This window comes from Eschrichtius robustus, chromosome 3 (genome assembly GCF_028021215.1).
Source record: "Eschrichtius robustus isolate mEscRob2 chromosome 3, mEscRob2.pri, whole genome shotgun sequence".
In the NCBI taxonomy this organism is placed as follows: Eukaryota; Metazoa; Chordata; class Mammalia; order Artiodactyla; family Eschrichtiidae; genus Eschrichtius; species Eschrichtius robustus.
Window position 1 is genome coordinate 20,878,765 of NC_090826.1, and position 14,145 is coordinate 20,892,909.

The following is a 14,145-nucleotide window of genomic DNA, read 5'->3' on the forward strand; positions in this document are numbered from 1 at the left end:
TCTACCCCATGCCAGGCCCTGCTTCAGGCATCAGAGATACAGTAGTGAACAAAACATACAAAGTCCCTGCCCTCATGGAGCTTAGATTCTTCTGGGGCCGACTCATCCCAGCTGAGGAGTCTCCTCCTCCAGGAAGGCTTCTCTGACCTCAGGCTGGTTTGGTGCTGTTCTGTACTCCCACAGCCCCGTGTCTCTCCATCCTGGAACTCTGGATTGCCACTGTCTGCTTGCTTGCCTGGCCCCACTAGTAGACTGAGCACGTCTTGAGGGCAGGAACCATGTCCTGTCACCTCTGTGTCCCCAGCACCCAGCACAGTGAATGTTAAATGTAGGGTTTCCAGAACAGCCCAGACTCACAGTCCTGCGGAGACAGTGGCAGATGCCACCTGCAGAGGTCTCTCCAGGCCCTGGGGGTCCTCCAAGGCCTTGGTTAGCTTCACTTGCTCCCCGTTGAGGCCCTCCTCAGAGTACAGGCTGATCTCTGGGGTAATGTAGTCCTACGGAAGGAAAGGGGTGGAAAAATGAAGTATAAAACAATAGCCCTGGGGCTCCCCTGGTGACGCAGTGGTTAAGAATCTGCCTGCTAATGCAGGGGACACGGGTTCGAGCCCTGGTCTGGGAAGATCCCACATGCCGCGGAGCAACTAAGCCCGTGAGCCACAACTACTGAGCCTGCGCGTCTGGAGCCTGTGCTCCACAACAGGAGAGGCCGCGACAGTGAGAGGCCCGCGCACTGCGAGGAAGAGTGGCCCCCACTCACCGCAACTGGAGAAAGCCCTTGCACAGAAACAAAGACCCAAAACAGCCAAAAATAAATAAATAAATAAATAAATAAATAAAAATTTAAAAAAACAAAAAAAAACAGCCCTCAGAGACCACCCCCACCCACACCTTCTTCCCCAAGTCTGTCCAGCTGGGGCTCCCGGGGACTTCTCCCCAGAAGCCAGAAATGAGTAGGGTGTTCTCTGCAAGGTCAGCCAGACAAGCCTGAGACCAAAGCCCTCACTGGTCCCACACTGGCCCTTTGGGACCTGAGACCAAAATTCCCAGTAGGAGCCTGCCAAGTGCCATGCCCTTTGCCTTGCCTCTGGGAGCCTCATTTCCAGCCTGGTGGAGGGATGGGCGGGATAGACAGCCACTTCCTGAGGTCTCACTTTGACCCTTCTTTTGTATACAACTCCAGACTGTATACAAATCTCTATGCCTGTCCAGACTGGCCTCGTTATCCCAGGAAGCTGCACCTCATCCCAGGAAGCTGCAGGTCCTCTCTGCATTCTGGGTGTTTCTTCCTCACTAGGGCCATTTTCATTCACTCCTTCATCAATTGTTTATGAAGCACCTACTGGGTGCAAGGCATATATGTAAGGGCCTGTCCTACCCCTTCTCATTTGGTCTTCCCAACGAGAGTTATTACGCCATTCGCAGACTAGGAAAGTGAGGCTCAGTGAAGTTAAGTGGGCCGCCCCAGGGCACACAGCCTGTAAGTAGCAAGACCAAGAACAGAGCACTGCAGTTTTTGTTCACTGTTGCAACCCGGCACATCCCAGGTGCCTGATACACACTAGGCACCCAGTCAGTGCTGAATGAATCAAAGGAACCCAGGTCCACTGGACTTCAAAGCCCTTGTTTTTCTCTTGTACCTCATTACCTCCCACGTGAAGATGAATTTATTGTGAGAAGCCCACAATAAATTGTCCACAAATATTTGTGTGTTTCTGGAGAGGCTTTGAAAATTCTTGTCCCCTCCTTTGCGTGGCTGGGCCACTGCCCTAGTTGAGTCTCATCCTCTCTTACCGGGAGGATTTCAACAGCTCTGGACTCTGGGTTATTTGTCCTTCCATTAAAAACAACAACAACAAAAAACAAATTAAAAAAAAAAAACCCAAAACGTTGGCTAGGCCCTGGTTTTAGATCTTTGCTTTCTCATCTGGGTCTCCCTAGCGGCCAAGACGGCTTTGTCAAGCTTAATTTTAGCAGTTTGTAAATTTGTGTTATGAAAACAGTATTATTTTTCCCCACTTTACAGATGTGAAACTATAATAAGACTATGCCTTTTCAAACCACATACCCCTCCCTCAAAATTCAGAGGTTCCCCTCGGCTGGAAATCACAGCCCTTCCTGGTCTTCCTGTCTCCAGAATCCCTGTCTTTTCTCCTCCTGGCAACCAGAAGGATGTTTCTAAATCTCTAATCTGTTTATATGGCTTTCCTGCTTCAAACCCAGCCCTCATACCCTAGCTTGACCATGAGTCCTACAGGGCAGAGAGCAGATCTCCCAACCTACTCATTGCCTGGCGTGGTGCCGGGCACACAGCTGACATGAAAGAGCATCTGTGAGCACGTGAATCAGCACACATCCATGGCACCTTGGCTCTGGCCGTGGGCCTGAAAGCCTGGGCCCGGGGTGGGGAGGTGAGCACTCACAGCCACCCCTACCCGCTTCTGTTGCTCTAACTGAATCCTTCTCCAGCACTAGCTGGAGCCACTGGAGCTTGGCCTCTGCCTGGCCCCTGCCTCCCCAAGCCAGGCTGAGCACACCCAGAATCCTTTTCTTCCCCACTGGCTCCGAGGTTGGGACTTTACAGGTGAGACCATGATAAGTCCTCTCCAGGCTCCGATCCCATATGATCTCTCCCAGAAATTCCAACTCTAGGTACCTGAGGCTGTCTCCCTCCTCAGGGCCTGGGGCTTAGGGTAGATGGGGCAAAATCTGGTCCCCCACACCCAGCCACTCACCCGGACAACCCTCCTCAGGGAGCCAATGCCTTGGGTACTCCATGCTGGCCCCAGAGCTCCAAGTTCCACATCTCCTTCAGGCAGGACCAGCTTCTGGCCCCGGAACGCCGGCTCTTCGTACAGCACCCAGCTGCAGGCACAGAGACCTAGGGTCACTGAGTGGGGAAATGATCTACCCACAAGACAGGGTCTCTGGGTAGCTGAGGGGGTTTCTGCCAGGCACTTCTCACTGGGCACTTCCCACTGCCCTCACATCCTCCAGGTTCACACACAGGACCCTGCCAGGAACTCCGCACTCACCAGCCTCGTACCACCCGTATGGAAGCCACGCGGGCCCAGCCTGAAGCATCAGCAGTGTCTTCCCAAACCTCCCTGCTGCTGCCTTGGCAGCCAGGCTCCGAGAAGAGGATCATCTGGAGAAGGCACAGAGAGGGTCCTCAGGCCCTGTCCCCAGGTCCCCCACCTCCTGCTGCCCCACCCATTTGTCCCCCACCCCCTACCTTTCCAGGCCTGGTGTTCAGTTTGCCCTGGGTCTTCAATGCTGAGCTCTGGAATGGAGAGCGGTGATAGAACTTATGGGGTTGCCTCCTTACTGTCTCCCCCAACCTGCCATTCCAGGAACCCCACATCCTCCCTATGGGCCTCCACCCCCAAAGAGCTGGCCTACGAAGGATGCTACACTTGCTCCCAACCCCCAGGTGCCTTCATCACTCTGTCCCTGGAAGCTGTCCCCTTCCCCAGCTTCCAAGATATCAAGCCCTTTGGAATCCACAGTGCAAATCTGCTGTTTGGATAGGGAGACGGAGGCCCAGAGAAATGTGGTCACACTGAACTAGACCTCAGACCCACGCCCCTGGCCCCTGGAGATTCTGCCCCCCAGTATCATGGTCCTCACACCACCCAAACCCTGGCCCAGATGAGGCCAGGCCCCCTCCGTTGCCCACCCAAGGCCTCACTTACCCACCCCTCCGGGGGCTGGGCACACGCGGGCTTCTCTGGAGGTGGCCTTTCCCCGTAGAGCAGGGGCAGCTGTTCTGGCACCTTCTTGAGCCCTGGTGCCCCGTGGGGCGGTAGAGCGGATGGTTTTGTGCCCAGTGGTTCCAAAGTGGGGGCCTCCTTGAGGGCAGGCACCAGACCCCCAAAGAGAAGGCTGCATCCAAGACGGGAAGTGGGCCGGCTGCCTGCCTGCCGCTCTGGCCCGACTTCTGGGTGGGCGCCCTTGGCACCTGCTGTGTGCTTCTTCATCATCTCCAGAAGAGAGCAAGAGACCTGGGGGGGTCGGGCAGGGTGGGAGTCGCAGGAGGGGCTGGGCCTGGCTTTCTCCTGCCTGAGCTGGAGCTTTTCACTGTCGCTCAGGTAGGGGTTCTGTGGTTCTTCCTCGTCCTCCTCCTCCTCTCCCTTTTCCTCTTCATTTTCTTCCAGTGCGGGCACCCCCTGGGGGCTGGGTCCCAGCACCCATGGCCCAGGCTGGTCCTCCTCGATGGCGGGCAGCGTGGCGTATATGGCCAGGTAGGAGGAGCGGGGGGCTCGTGGCAGCCGGTGAGTGCGGAGGATCTCGGGGGGCTCCATACTCCGCAGGGTATCCAGGAAAATCTCCAGGTCAGCAGTCAGGGCCACCTCCTCCTCCTCCCTTGATGGCTCTGGGAACGTCTTGCCCTCGGCGGAGTCAGGGACAAGCTGGGACTCCAGGCTGGCCTCTGCTCCCATCAGCCTTGGGGCAGGGGGGCCTCCTGGGCTGAGGGATACCTCGCCCCCTGAGGAGGAGGGGGCAATGAGAGCAGTAGGGCCCTGGACAACTACTTTCTGGGTAGAATATGGGACAGTAGAAGCACCAGGGCCCTGGACAACCTCTTTTTGGGTAGGAGATGAGATAGGGCTCTCCTCAGAGTCCTGAACCTCCCTTTCCTGTTTGGGGGATGGGACAGCAGGAGCTGTCAGGCCTTGACTAGCCTCCTCCTTGGTGAGAGGAGGGGCAAGGCTGCCTTCAGTACTCTGGACAACCTCTTTTTGGGTGCTAGGGCTGCCTTCTGGGGCCTGGGCAACCTTGGTTGCTTTAGGGGATGAGGCAGCAGGAGCACTAGGACCCTGTACTACCTCTTTCTGGGCGGGGGTTGAGTCAGCAGGAACCCCAGGGCTCTGCACTACCTCTTTCTGGGTAAGGGAGAAGATAGGGACATTTTCAGAGTCCTGAACAACCTTATTCCTTGGGGAGGATGGAGCAGAAAGACCTCCTGGGCTGGTGACAGCCTTCCTTCTTGTAGAGGATGGAGCGAGAGATTGTCCAGGGACTATAACAGCCTCAGTCTTCACCGTGGGCAGGCTGGTGGCAGCAGGGGGATCTGGATGCCCTTCCGTTTTGACGGAGGGCCAGGCCTGGGGTCCCCTGGGCTTGAGAGTCAGCTGGGCCCTAGCATGAGTAGGTACTTCAGGCTGCTCTGGGGGGTGACCTAGGCCCAGGGAGGGGGTTTGGGTCTGGAGTCTGGGAGAGGAGGGTACTGGTGTGTGGCCCTGAGAGGTCTGGAGAGGGAGCTGGGTGGGGCTGGATTTTCTCTGCACTCTTGGGACCTCATGGATCCTGGCATCTGGGGCTTTGTCCTGGTCTCGGTCCAGGTGGGTTGCAGGGACATCCTGGTTCTGAGGCGGGTGGGCATAGTGCCGGAAGCCTACGGGAGCCAGGACAGATCTGTCCTCTGGCTCTGCTGTCCCCGTCTCAGGCAGCTGCCCCGGGGCTGCACCCTCTGTGCTGCCCAGACCTGGACTCCTTGTCACAGCAGCCAGGGGCCTGGGAAGCCGGCTGGCAGGTGGGCTCCGCCCAGCAGGCACAAGGCTACTTAGCAGCTCCAGGGCCTGGCTGCGGCTGGGTGAGTCCTCGGCTCGGGGGCTCACCACCACTGCCTGCACCACGCGGGCGGCATTGCGGCCCCTGGGCAGGGCCTTGCCCGGGAGCGTTAGCCCCACGGAGTTCGTCACAGAGCTGTTCACCTGTCGGTCCACGTGCCCTCCCACCACCATGGTAGTCCGCACAGCGCATGTCACCCGCCGTTCCTCGAGGCTCCGGGAGCTCCTGCTGGTGAGACTCACACCTGGGTTGGGCCTGGGCTCATGGGGCCCGTGCACCGGCGCCAAACACTCAGTCTTGGCCGTGGCTCCTGGGCTCGGTGGCTCAGTCCTGGGGTCCTGGGGACTGCCATCACCCTGGTCCACAGCCTCCTTTGGCCTTCCCACTGGCCTTTTCTCCTTGGGGGGCAGTGTGTACTTTTTGGAAAAGATGGGCCCATGGCTCTGGAAGCTTTTGGAGCCAGCCCCGTCCCCGGGACCCGGGTGATTCATAGTCTCTTCTTCCCGTGCAGCAAAGCCGTTGACTTCCTCCCGATGGTGGCCATTCTCAGACATCTCCTCCTGGGGGACTTCCAGCCGTGCCCCTGATACCAGGGACACCTTGTGAAAACGGTGTTTGCTCTCTTCCTGGGCAGGGGGCCACTGCCCCCATGTCAGTGAGGTGCTCACCACTCGGGCCTTGGCCCGAGCTGGGGGCCCACTGGCCTCGTCCGTGTTGGGCCCCAGCAACGGATCCTGAGGTGTCCTTGGCTCACTGTGGTCCAGCTCACTGCAGAGGGTGCCGGGAAGAGGAGAGACAGGGTCGGGGGTGGTCAGGGTAGCTCTCTGCAGTGCAGAATCACTCCCCCTGCCAAGGTCAGGCTGAGTAACCTCAGGCAAATCATTTGAGCTTTGGGGCCTTTGTTTCTTCATCTGTAAACCGGGCACGATACTCTCAGATCTCCCACCCCTCTCCCTACTTTCAGGTGTTCTCCTATGCCAGGGTCCTTCAAGGAGTGAAGCTAAGGCCTAAGCCTAGAAGGAGAGAGAAGGGAGAGAGCAGAAAGGCATATGGGTCTGACCCGCTTGTCTGTGGATGGGGCTGAGACTCTGCCCAAGGAGCCCTGGGGCTAGTCCTCCAGGAGCTGAAAACTAGAAAACTGGAAAACTGAGAATTAGGCAAGTGATGTTCTGACCGTGTTTCTGATCACTATAAAGGAAGGTAAGGAAAGACAGCTTTGGCCTCCAGCAAAGCTGGGTTCCCCCTGGCCATGTCACTCACTAGCAGGATGACCTTGGGCAGCCACTTCTCCCCGGCAAGTTTCAGGGCCCCCAGCCACAAAACTGGAATAACAAGAGTACGTGCTTCACAGGATTATTGTCAGCATCCAGTAAGAGAGAAAGAATTAAAACTCACTTTACGAGAAAAACAAATATCGTATATTAACGCATATATGTGGAATCTAGAAAAATGGTACAGATGAACCTATTTGCAGGGCAAGAATAGAGACACAGACGTAGAGAACGGACGTGCGGACACGGGGGAGGGGGGGAGGGGAAATGGGATGAATTGGGAGATTAGGATTGACATATATACACTGCCGAGTGTAAAATAGATAGCTAGTGGGAAACTGCTGTATCGCACAGGGAGCTCAGCTCAGTGCTCTGTGGTGACCTAGGTGGGTGGGATGGTAGGCAGGGAGGTCTAAGAAGGAGGGGATATATGTATACATATAGCTTATTCACTTCGTTGTACAGCAGAAACTATCACAACATTGTAAAGCAACTATACCCCAATTAAAATTTTAAAAAAAGAAATAGATGTTAAAAGAAAAAAACTCACTTTATAAACTAAAACGCTGGCTCATAAGCTTCCTCATAAAGAACAAATTATTCACTATGGAAAACAGTATGGAGGTTTCTTAAAAAACTAAAAATAGAGCTACCATATGATCCAGCAATCCCACTCCTGGGTATATATTCAGAAAAGACGAAAACTCTAATTCAAAAAGATACATTTACCCCAAAGCTCATAGCAGCACTCTTTTTTTTTTTAGTTTTTTTTTTTTTAAACAGTTGCCATTTTTTAAACCTGTGATTTTACTTTTAAATTTATTTATTTATTTATTTATTTATTTATTTATTTATTTTTATGGCTGTGTTGGGTCTTTGTTTCTGTGCGAGGGCTTTCTCTAGTTGTGGCAAGCGGGGGCCACTCTTCATCGCCGTGTGTGGGCTTCTCACTATCGCGGCCTCTCTTGTTGCGGAGCACAGGCTCCAGATGCGCAGGCTCAGTAATTGTGGCTCACGGGCCCAGCTGCTCCGCGGCATGTGGGATCCTCCCAGACCAGGGCTCGAACCCGTGTCCCCTGCATTGGCAGGCAGATTCTCAACCACTGCGCCACGAGGGAAGCCCCATAGCAGCACTCTTAACAATAGCCAAGACATGGAAGCAACCCAGTTGCCCATCAACAGACGACTGGCTTAAGAAGATGTGGTATGTAAATACAATGGAATATTACTCGACCATAAAAAAAGAATGAAATATTGCCATTTGCAGCAACATGGATGGACCTAGGGAGTATTATACTTAGTGAAGTAAATCAGACAGAAAGACAAACATTATATGATATCACTTGAATATGGAATCTAAAAAATAATGCAGGGGCTTCCCTGGTGGCACAGGGGTTAAGAATCCGCCTGCCAATGCAGGGGACACAGGTTCATGCCCTGGCCCAGGAAGATCCAACATGCCGCGGAGCAAATGAGCCCGTGTGCCACAACTACTGAGCCCACGTGCCACAACTACAGAAGCCCACGCGCCTAGAGCCTGTGGTCCACAACAAGAGAAGCCACTGCAATGAGAAGCCCACGCACCGCAACGGAGAGTAGCCCCTGCTCGCCACAACTAGAGAAAGCCCGCGCACAGCAACGAAGGCCCAATGCAGCCATAAATAAATAAATAAATAAATAAATAAATAAATAATTAAAAAATAAAAAATAATACAAATGAATCTATATGCAAAACAGAAACAGACTCACATACATCGAAAACAAACTTATGGTTACCAAAGGGGAAGGGGAGGGGATAAATTAGGAGTATGGGATTAACAGATACAAACTACTATATATAAAATAGATAAGCAAAAAAAAAAAATAGGTAAGCAACAAAGATTTACTGTATAGCAAAGGGAACTATATTCAATATCTTGTAATAACCTATAGTGGAAAATAATCTGAAGATACATATAACTGAATCACTTTGCTGTACACCTGAAACTAACAATTATAAATTGTTATTAATTAACTACACTTCAATTTTAAAAAACAGAATAAATTATTTATAAATTATAAACAAGGGACTTCCCTGGTGGTCTGGTGGTTAAGACTCTGCTCCCAATTCCAGGGGCCTGGATTCGATCCCTGGTCAGGGAACAAGATCCCACGTGCATGCCGCAACTAAGAGTTCGCATGCTGCAACTAAAAGATCCCACGTGCCACAACTAAGACCCAGCGCAGCCAAATAAATAAATAATTTAAAAAATTATAAACAAACATTCCCACTTTGCACATGAGGGGGGAAAGGCTCAGAGAGGTTAGGAAACTTGCCCAGAGTCACACAGTAGCAGAGGCAAGAGTTGAACCCAACCCTAAGTGCTTAACCACCAAATCAAATTCCCTGATGTATCTGGTAAACTAAGACTCTGTGGTTTGGGGATTTACTTTTAAAGGAGGCCACACAGTCCTAGAGGGGGAGGGGCCAGTCAGCTACTCCGACTTCCAGGCTGCACTGAGCAGGGCAATCCTATTCTCAGGCCTCAAGGACCCAAAAGGTCAGCTTGTTCCGCATCAGCCTCAGTACCAGCCTGTCTTCAGCTCCTCCTCTCTGTGAGGCAGCCCCCAGACCATTATAAGGTCAGTTAAGGCCGGAAATGGACCCATGCCCCCAACTTCCCTCCTCCCTCTCTATTTTCCTCCCTCCTGAGAGGCTGGTAGAACCCAGAACTTTGGCCCTGTCTTGTGGCCCCAGCAGTGACTCAGGTTTTATGAGGGGCAGAGATGAATGGGGATGAGGCCCAGGGAAGCCTGACCTGACTCGGGGACCACTGGTGGCTGTGACAGCATGTGGCCTGGCCCAGGACGGGGTCTGAGTGGCCTCAGAAAAGCCTTGTATATGGGGGAGGTGAGGGGCTGAGATGGATGCCCAATCCTTTCCCCGGGCCAGAATTCCTGAGAGCAGCACACTCAGACACCTGAGGCCCTGGACTGCAGCCCTTCCCTGAGGCCTGACCCTCTCCGCTGTCCTCCTTGCTGAGACTCCCCCGCACATGGAGCCTTCACCCCTTGATGAGCCCCTGTCCCAAGTCTCATCTCCATTTCTGAATAACAATAACAACTACCATTCGCTGAGATTCCCTGTCCGTGATGGCAGATAGTAAGGGTCAAAGCCTGGGTTCTAAGTCATTTATTCATTCATTCAGCGCTAATCGTGTCACGTGATGTGCTAGGCCCTGGTTAGGTTCATCCAAAGCCAATTTTCTCTTGGAGGTGGTATCCTAGGAGTACAGAAGTCAAAGAATTAGACATAAAAAACAGGAACCACATTTGGAAAGCCTCCATAGGCAAAGCAACAGGAGAGCGGCTTCAGAGGAAGCCATTGGTAATCAGATCAGCTTCAGAGGAAGCCATTGGTAATCAGATCATAGGTCACAGTGACCTATGATTCTATGCTTCTCTCAACCCAACCCCTGGACAACACCCTTGATAGTCATTCCACAAGCATGTGATCATTTGTTTCTGCTTGCATACCTCTAGCGACAGGGAGGTCGAAATTTGACAGCTGACCTGTCCCATCCCTGAATAGTTGTGATGGCTAGAATGTTCTTCAAACTATGCAGGAATCTGCCTGCCTATAGCCCTCCCCCATATTGTCCTTCCTCTGAAGACACACCCCAATGACCCAGGATGCCTCTTCCAGGCCAGCAGAAATGCCCATTTCCAGAGCCCTCTCTTCTTCAGGGCCCCGGACCATAGGTGGATTTGTCACAGGTTAACCTGTGGCTTCCAAATCAGGTGTGTGGGGCTGGGAAAGGGAGAGGCTGAGGAGGGGGCGGGGGGAGTGTGGGAAAGAGCCTCGTCTAACCCGACACGTCCTGGATTCTCCCCGCTTACCTGTGAGTCACCCACAAACTAGGTCAAACCAGCCCACAGGCGTACAAGCTTGTGCCGCATCACACACAGACACACACGGCACAGACGCACAGAGTCACACAGGCACAAAAACACACATAGATACTTACCCCAACGTACACAGTCAGACACACAAACACAGAGTCAGTCACAGACACTCGGGGATATACACACAGGGACACAGCAGACACACAAGTCACACAGAAACACACAAACACAGTGACACATGCACACACATTCACAGCACACACACACACACAGAGTCAGTTCACAGCCCCCAGCCCTCCTCCCCTTGAAATTCACCCTTATTTGAACAGATGCACACACTTGGATGCGTACACATCTTACATTTCCAGACCCAGTTGCGTTGCGCCTCCCCACCCCCGATAGTTGCTAATCCTGGCCCAGAGAACCCTCCCCCAGAAAGGGAACGGAGAAGGATGACACCCCTGGAGGTCCGCTTCCTTCCTTTCTAAGTGAGCCCTCACCTCCTGCGAGTCTGTCATTATCCACCTGTGCCCAAAATAGTCAGGGAGTGGCAGAAGGAGCCCAAGTCCCCCAGATGAACCTCCTGCTCCTTCCTTTCCCCTCTCCAAGGACTGCCCCGCCCACTCACCCTCCCTCTCTCTGCAGCCCTTCTCCCCCAGCTGGGGCACACCCTCCCCCTGCAGCAGGTCTCTGAGCCAGTCTGGGTCGCACATGTCCCTCTTCCTTATCACAGAATCATTACCCCGACTCCTGCCCAGAGGCCTGGTCATCCCTGATGCTGCCTCTGCTGACACAGTACTGCCAAGTCTGCCTCCATGAGGTTACAGAAAGCTCTGCAGTGCACACAGCAACCACACTCAACACTCCATTGCTTGCACAAGGCCACCGAGGCCTCCGTTAGAGGCAGGAGAGAGAAGTAGTTAGAACACAGGTACCCGGGTTCAAATTCTGGCCCCTTCACTTTCTGGTTGACTTTGAGCAGGTGATGAAACCTCTCTGAGCCTTAGTTTCCCTATTGTAATTGGGGTGGAAAGGTGGAGAGCAGGATTAGTCCAACTTCATGGGGCTGTTGTGAGGATTAAATAGAATTATGCACAGAAAACAAACCATAAGTGACAGCCACCACCGTCATCATTAGGAACTTTTCAGAGCCCTGTTTGAGGCCCAGTGCCCTTCCCGGTGGTTCTAGAGAGAACCCATGTTCATCCCCTCTTCAGTGAGTTTTAGGGGACACATCCTTCCACCTCTGAGCCCACCAGGCAGATTCAGGAGAGTAATTTCAACACAAATTAAAAACGGAGGCTTGGGAACCTCAGTGCCGCCAACACAGAACCATGTGGGGTAACTATTGTTGCGACTGAAGCTTTATTAATAAGCATCCCTGGGCTTCCCAGGTGGTGCAGTGGTTAAGAATCTGCCTGCCAATGCAAGGGACACGGGTTCGAGCCCTGGTCCGGGAAGATCCCACATGCCACGGAGCAACTAAGCCCGTGCGCCACAACTACTGAGCCTGAGCTCTAGAGCCTGCAAGCCACAACTACTGAGCCCACGTGCCACAACTACTGAAGCCTGCGCTCCTAGAGCCAGTGCTCTGCAACAAGAGAAGCCACGACGATGAGAAGCCCGCGCACCGCAACAAAGAGTAGCCCCCGCTCCCCACAACTAGAGAAAGCCCACAAGCAGCAACAAAGACCCAACACAGCCAAAAATAAATAAATAAATTTATTTAAAAAATCATCCCTGCTATTTCAGCAGCCCAACTCTCTAGAGTACAAAGTATTTTCCTGTAACCACCTCCTCCTTCCTCATCTCCAGCTACCAAATCTACTTGGCAACTCAAGGCCCAGAGAAGTTAAGCAACTTGCCCCAGGACATACAGCACTTTGGCTGAGAGTCTCTTCTCAGGCTGGGAATGTGGTCTCCGGAACAGAACGAGGGAATGAGGGGGTGTTGCTGAGGATAAGGTGATCCCTCCCTCATCCTCTCCATGACAGGATATCCCCCTCCTCAGGCGGACAGAGGAATAGGGAAGCACTGGGTCCCAGGAGGTAGCCTTTGGATGAGGGGAGGGAAAGGAGGGCAGAGTTGGGAAGGGGAGGGGATGGCAGAGTCAGCTCACACCCAGGGAACTGAATGAATGGGCCTTGAGTTGGAGAAGCCCAGAGACAAGATAGAGACCCAAGAGGGGGCAGACAGGCCGGTTTCCCCTCCCCGCGTTGCCCCACGTGGGGCGAAGTCTACTCACCATCTATGCGGGGACCCAGGCATCTGGCCAGCCTGGAGCTCCTGCCGCTGGGCCGTGCTCCCCTGATGTGGTGGGGCTCTCAGCCGGGGCTCTTGAGGCAGGTCCACCAGGCACCCTGTGATGGGGCGGGGGCCCTGGGGAGGCTCCTGCCAGCCCCTGGATTCCTCAGGGCCGCAGGGGTGGGGAGCTAGTCGGGCCGGTTTGGGCTCCTCAGTCTCCTCCCCAGGTGCTTGCCCACGCCCCTGCAGGGTGACGGTGATGCGGTAGCGGGTCCTCCTGGCAGAGGGACACTCACGTAGAGTCTGGGCTGGCTCGGGCAGGGCTGGCCCTGCGCTGGTAGGCTCGCCCTTTGCCCCCTCTGCCCTGGGGGAGGATGCTGGGCGGGGCCGCACGTCTTCCAGGTTGCTGGGTGGCTCAGGCCTCAGAGGAATCTCTGGGGCTGTGTACGGGGGTTGCAGGCAGGTGCAGCCTGGAGATCCTTGTTCCAAACATCCAGGAGCTGGTGGTGGGCATGAGGGACACCCGGTCCCAGCAGGCTCTGCTGAGGTCACCGCCAGTGCCAGGCTCTCTGGCCCCACAGAGGCATAGTTGGCCAGGTCAGAGGCGCTGCCCACTGCTGGCCTCTGTAGGCGCCCCAGTGGCTCAGCAGACCTCCCTGAGCTGTGTGGTTGCTTCCAAAGCCAGGAGCCACGGCTCCCTGCCCAAAGGTCCAACTCTGAGAGGCTCTGGGCTTGGGCCTGAGGGAAAGCAGAAGCAGAGACCGGGTGACAGAATCGCTCCCCTGCCTTCTGGGTACCCCTGACACCCCGGCTGCCCTCCTTGTCACAGAAGAAGCTGAGCAGAGCTCTGACACCAAGCAGAGCTGCCTTAAGGAGAGACTGCCTCTTAGGCCACAAGATCTGGACAAAGAGGCAGAGCTCTGGAAAGGCCCTTCAGCATTCAACTCACCCCTTCCCATTCTGCGTGTGAGGAAGGTGAGGCCCAGAGTGGACACTGACATGACTTAAGTCACACAGTGAGGGCTCCTGATTCTCAGGCCAACTGCTGATTTCCCAGGAATCCTCTGGCCTCCAGCCCTTTGGTACCAGCTGCCCTGGGCATTAGGGGCTTTGTGGGCAGGCCTGCCACAAATGCCCGTGGCCTCTGCCCGCTCCTGGCTTCCAGAGAGCC

At 54.3% G+C, this 14,145-nt stretch overlaps 1 protein-coding gene across 1 annotated transcript in view; it reads right to left on the reverse strand.

Annotated features, from left to right (window-relative positions):
- CRYBG2 (crystallin beta-gamma domain containing 2) overlaps nucleotides 1-14,145 on the reverse strand; it is a 28,353-nt gene that overhangs the window by 10,785 nt on the left and 3,423 nt on the right. Inside the window, exons 3-8 of the mRNA XM_068537807.1 lie at nucleotides 12,976-13,712; nucleotides 3,696-6,342; nucleotides 3,236-3,283; nucleotides 3,036-3,148; nucleotides 2,736-2,865; nucleotides 358-497 (exon numbers count right to left, since the gene is read on the reverse strand). Coding sequence (XP_068393908.1) covers nucleotides 358-497; nucleotides 2,736-2,865; nucleotides 3,036-3,148; nucleotides 3,236-3,283; nucleotides 3,696-6,342; nucleotides 12,976-13,712 — 3,815 coding nt within the window. The remainder of the gene's footprint in view (nucleotides 1-357; nucleotides 498-2,735; nucleotides 2,866-3,035; nucleotides 3,149-3,235; nucleotides 3,284-3,695; nucleotides 6,343-12,975; nucleotides 13,713-14,145) is intronic.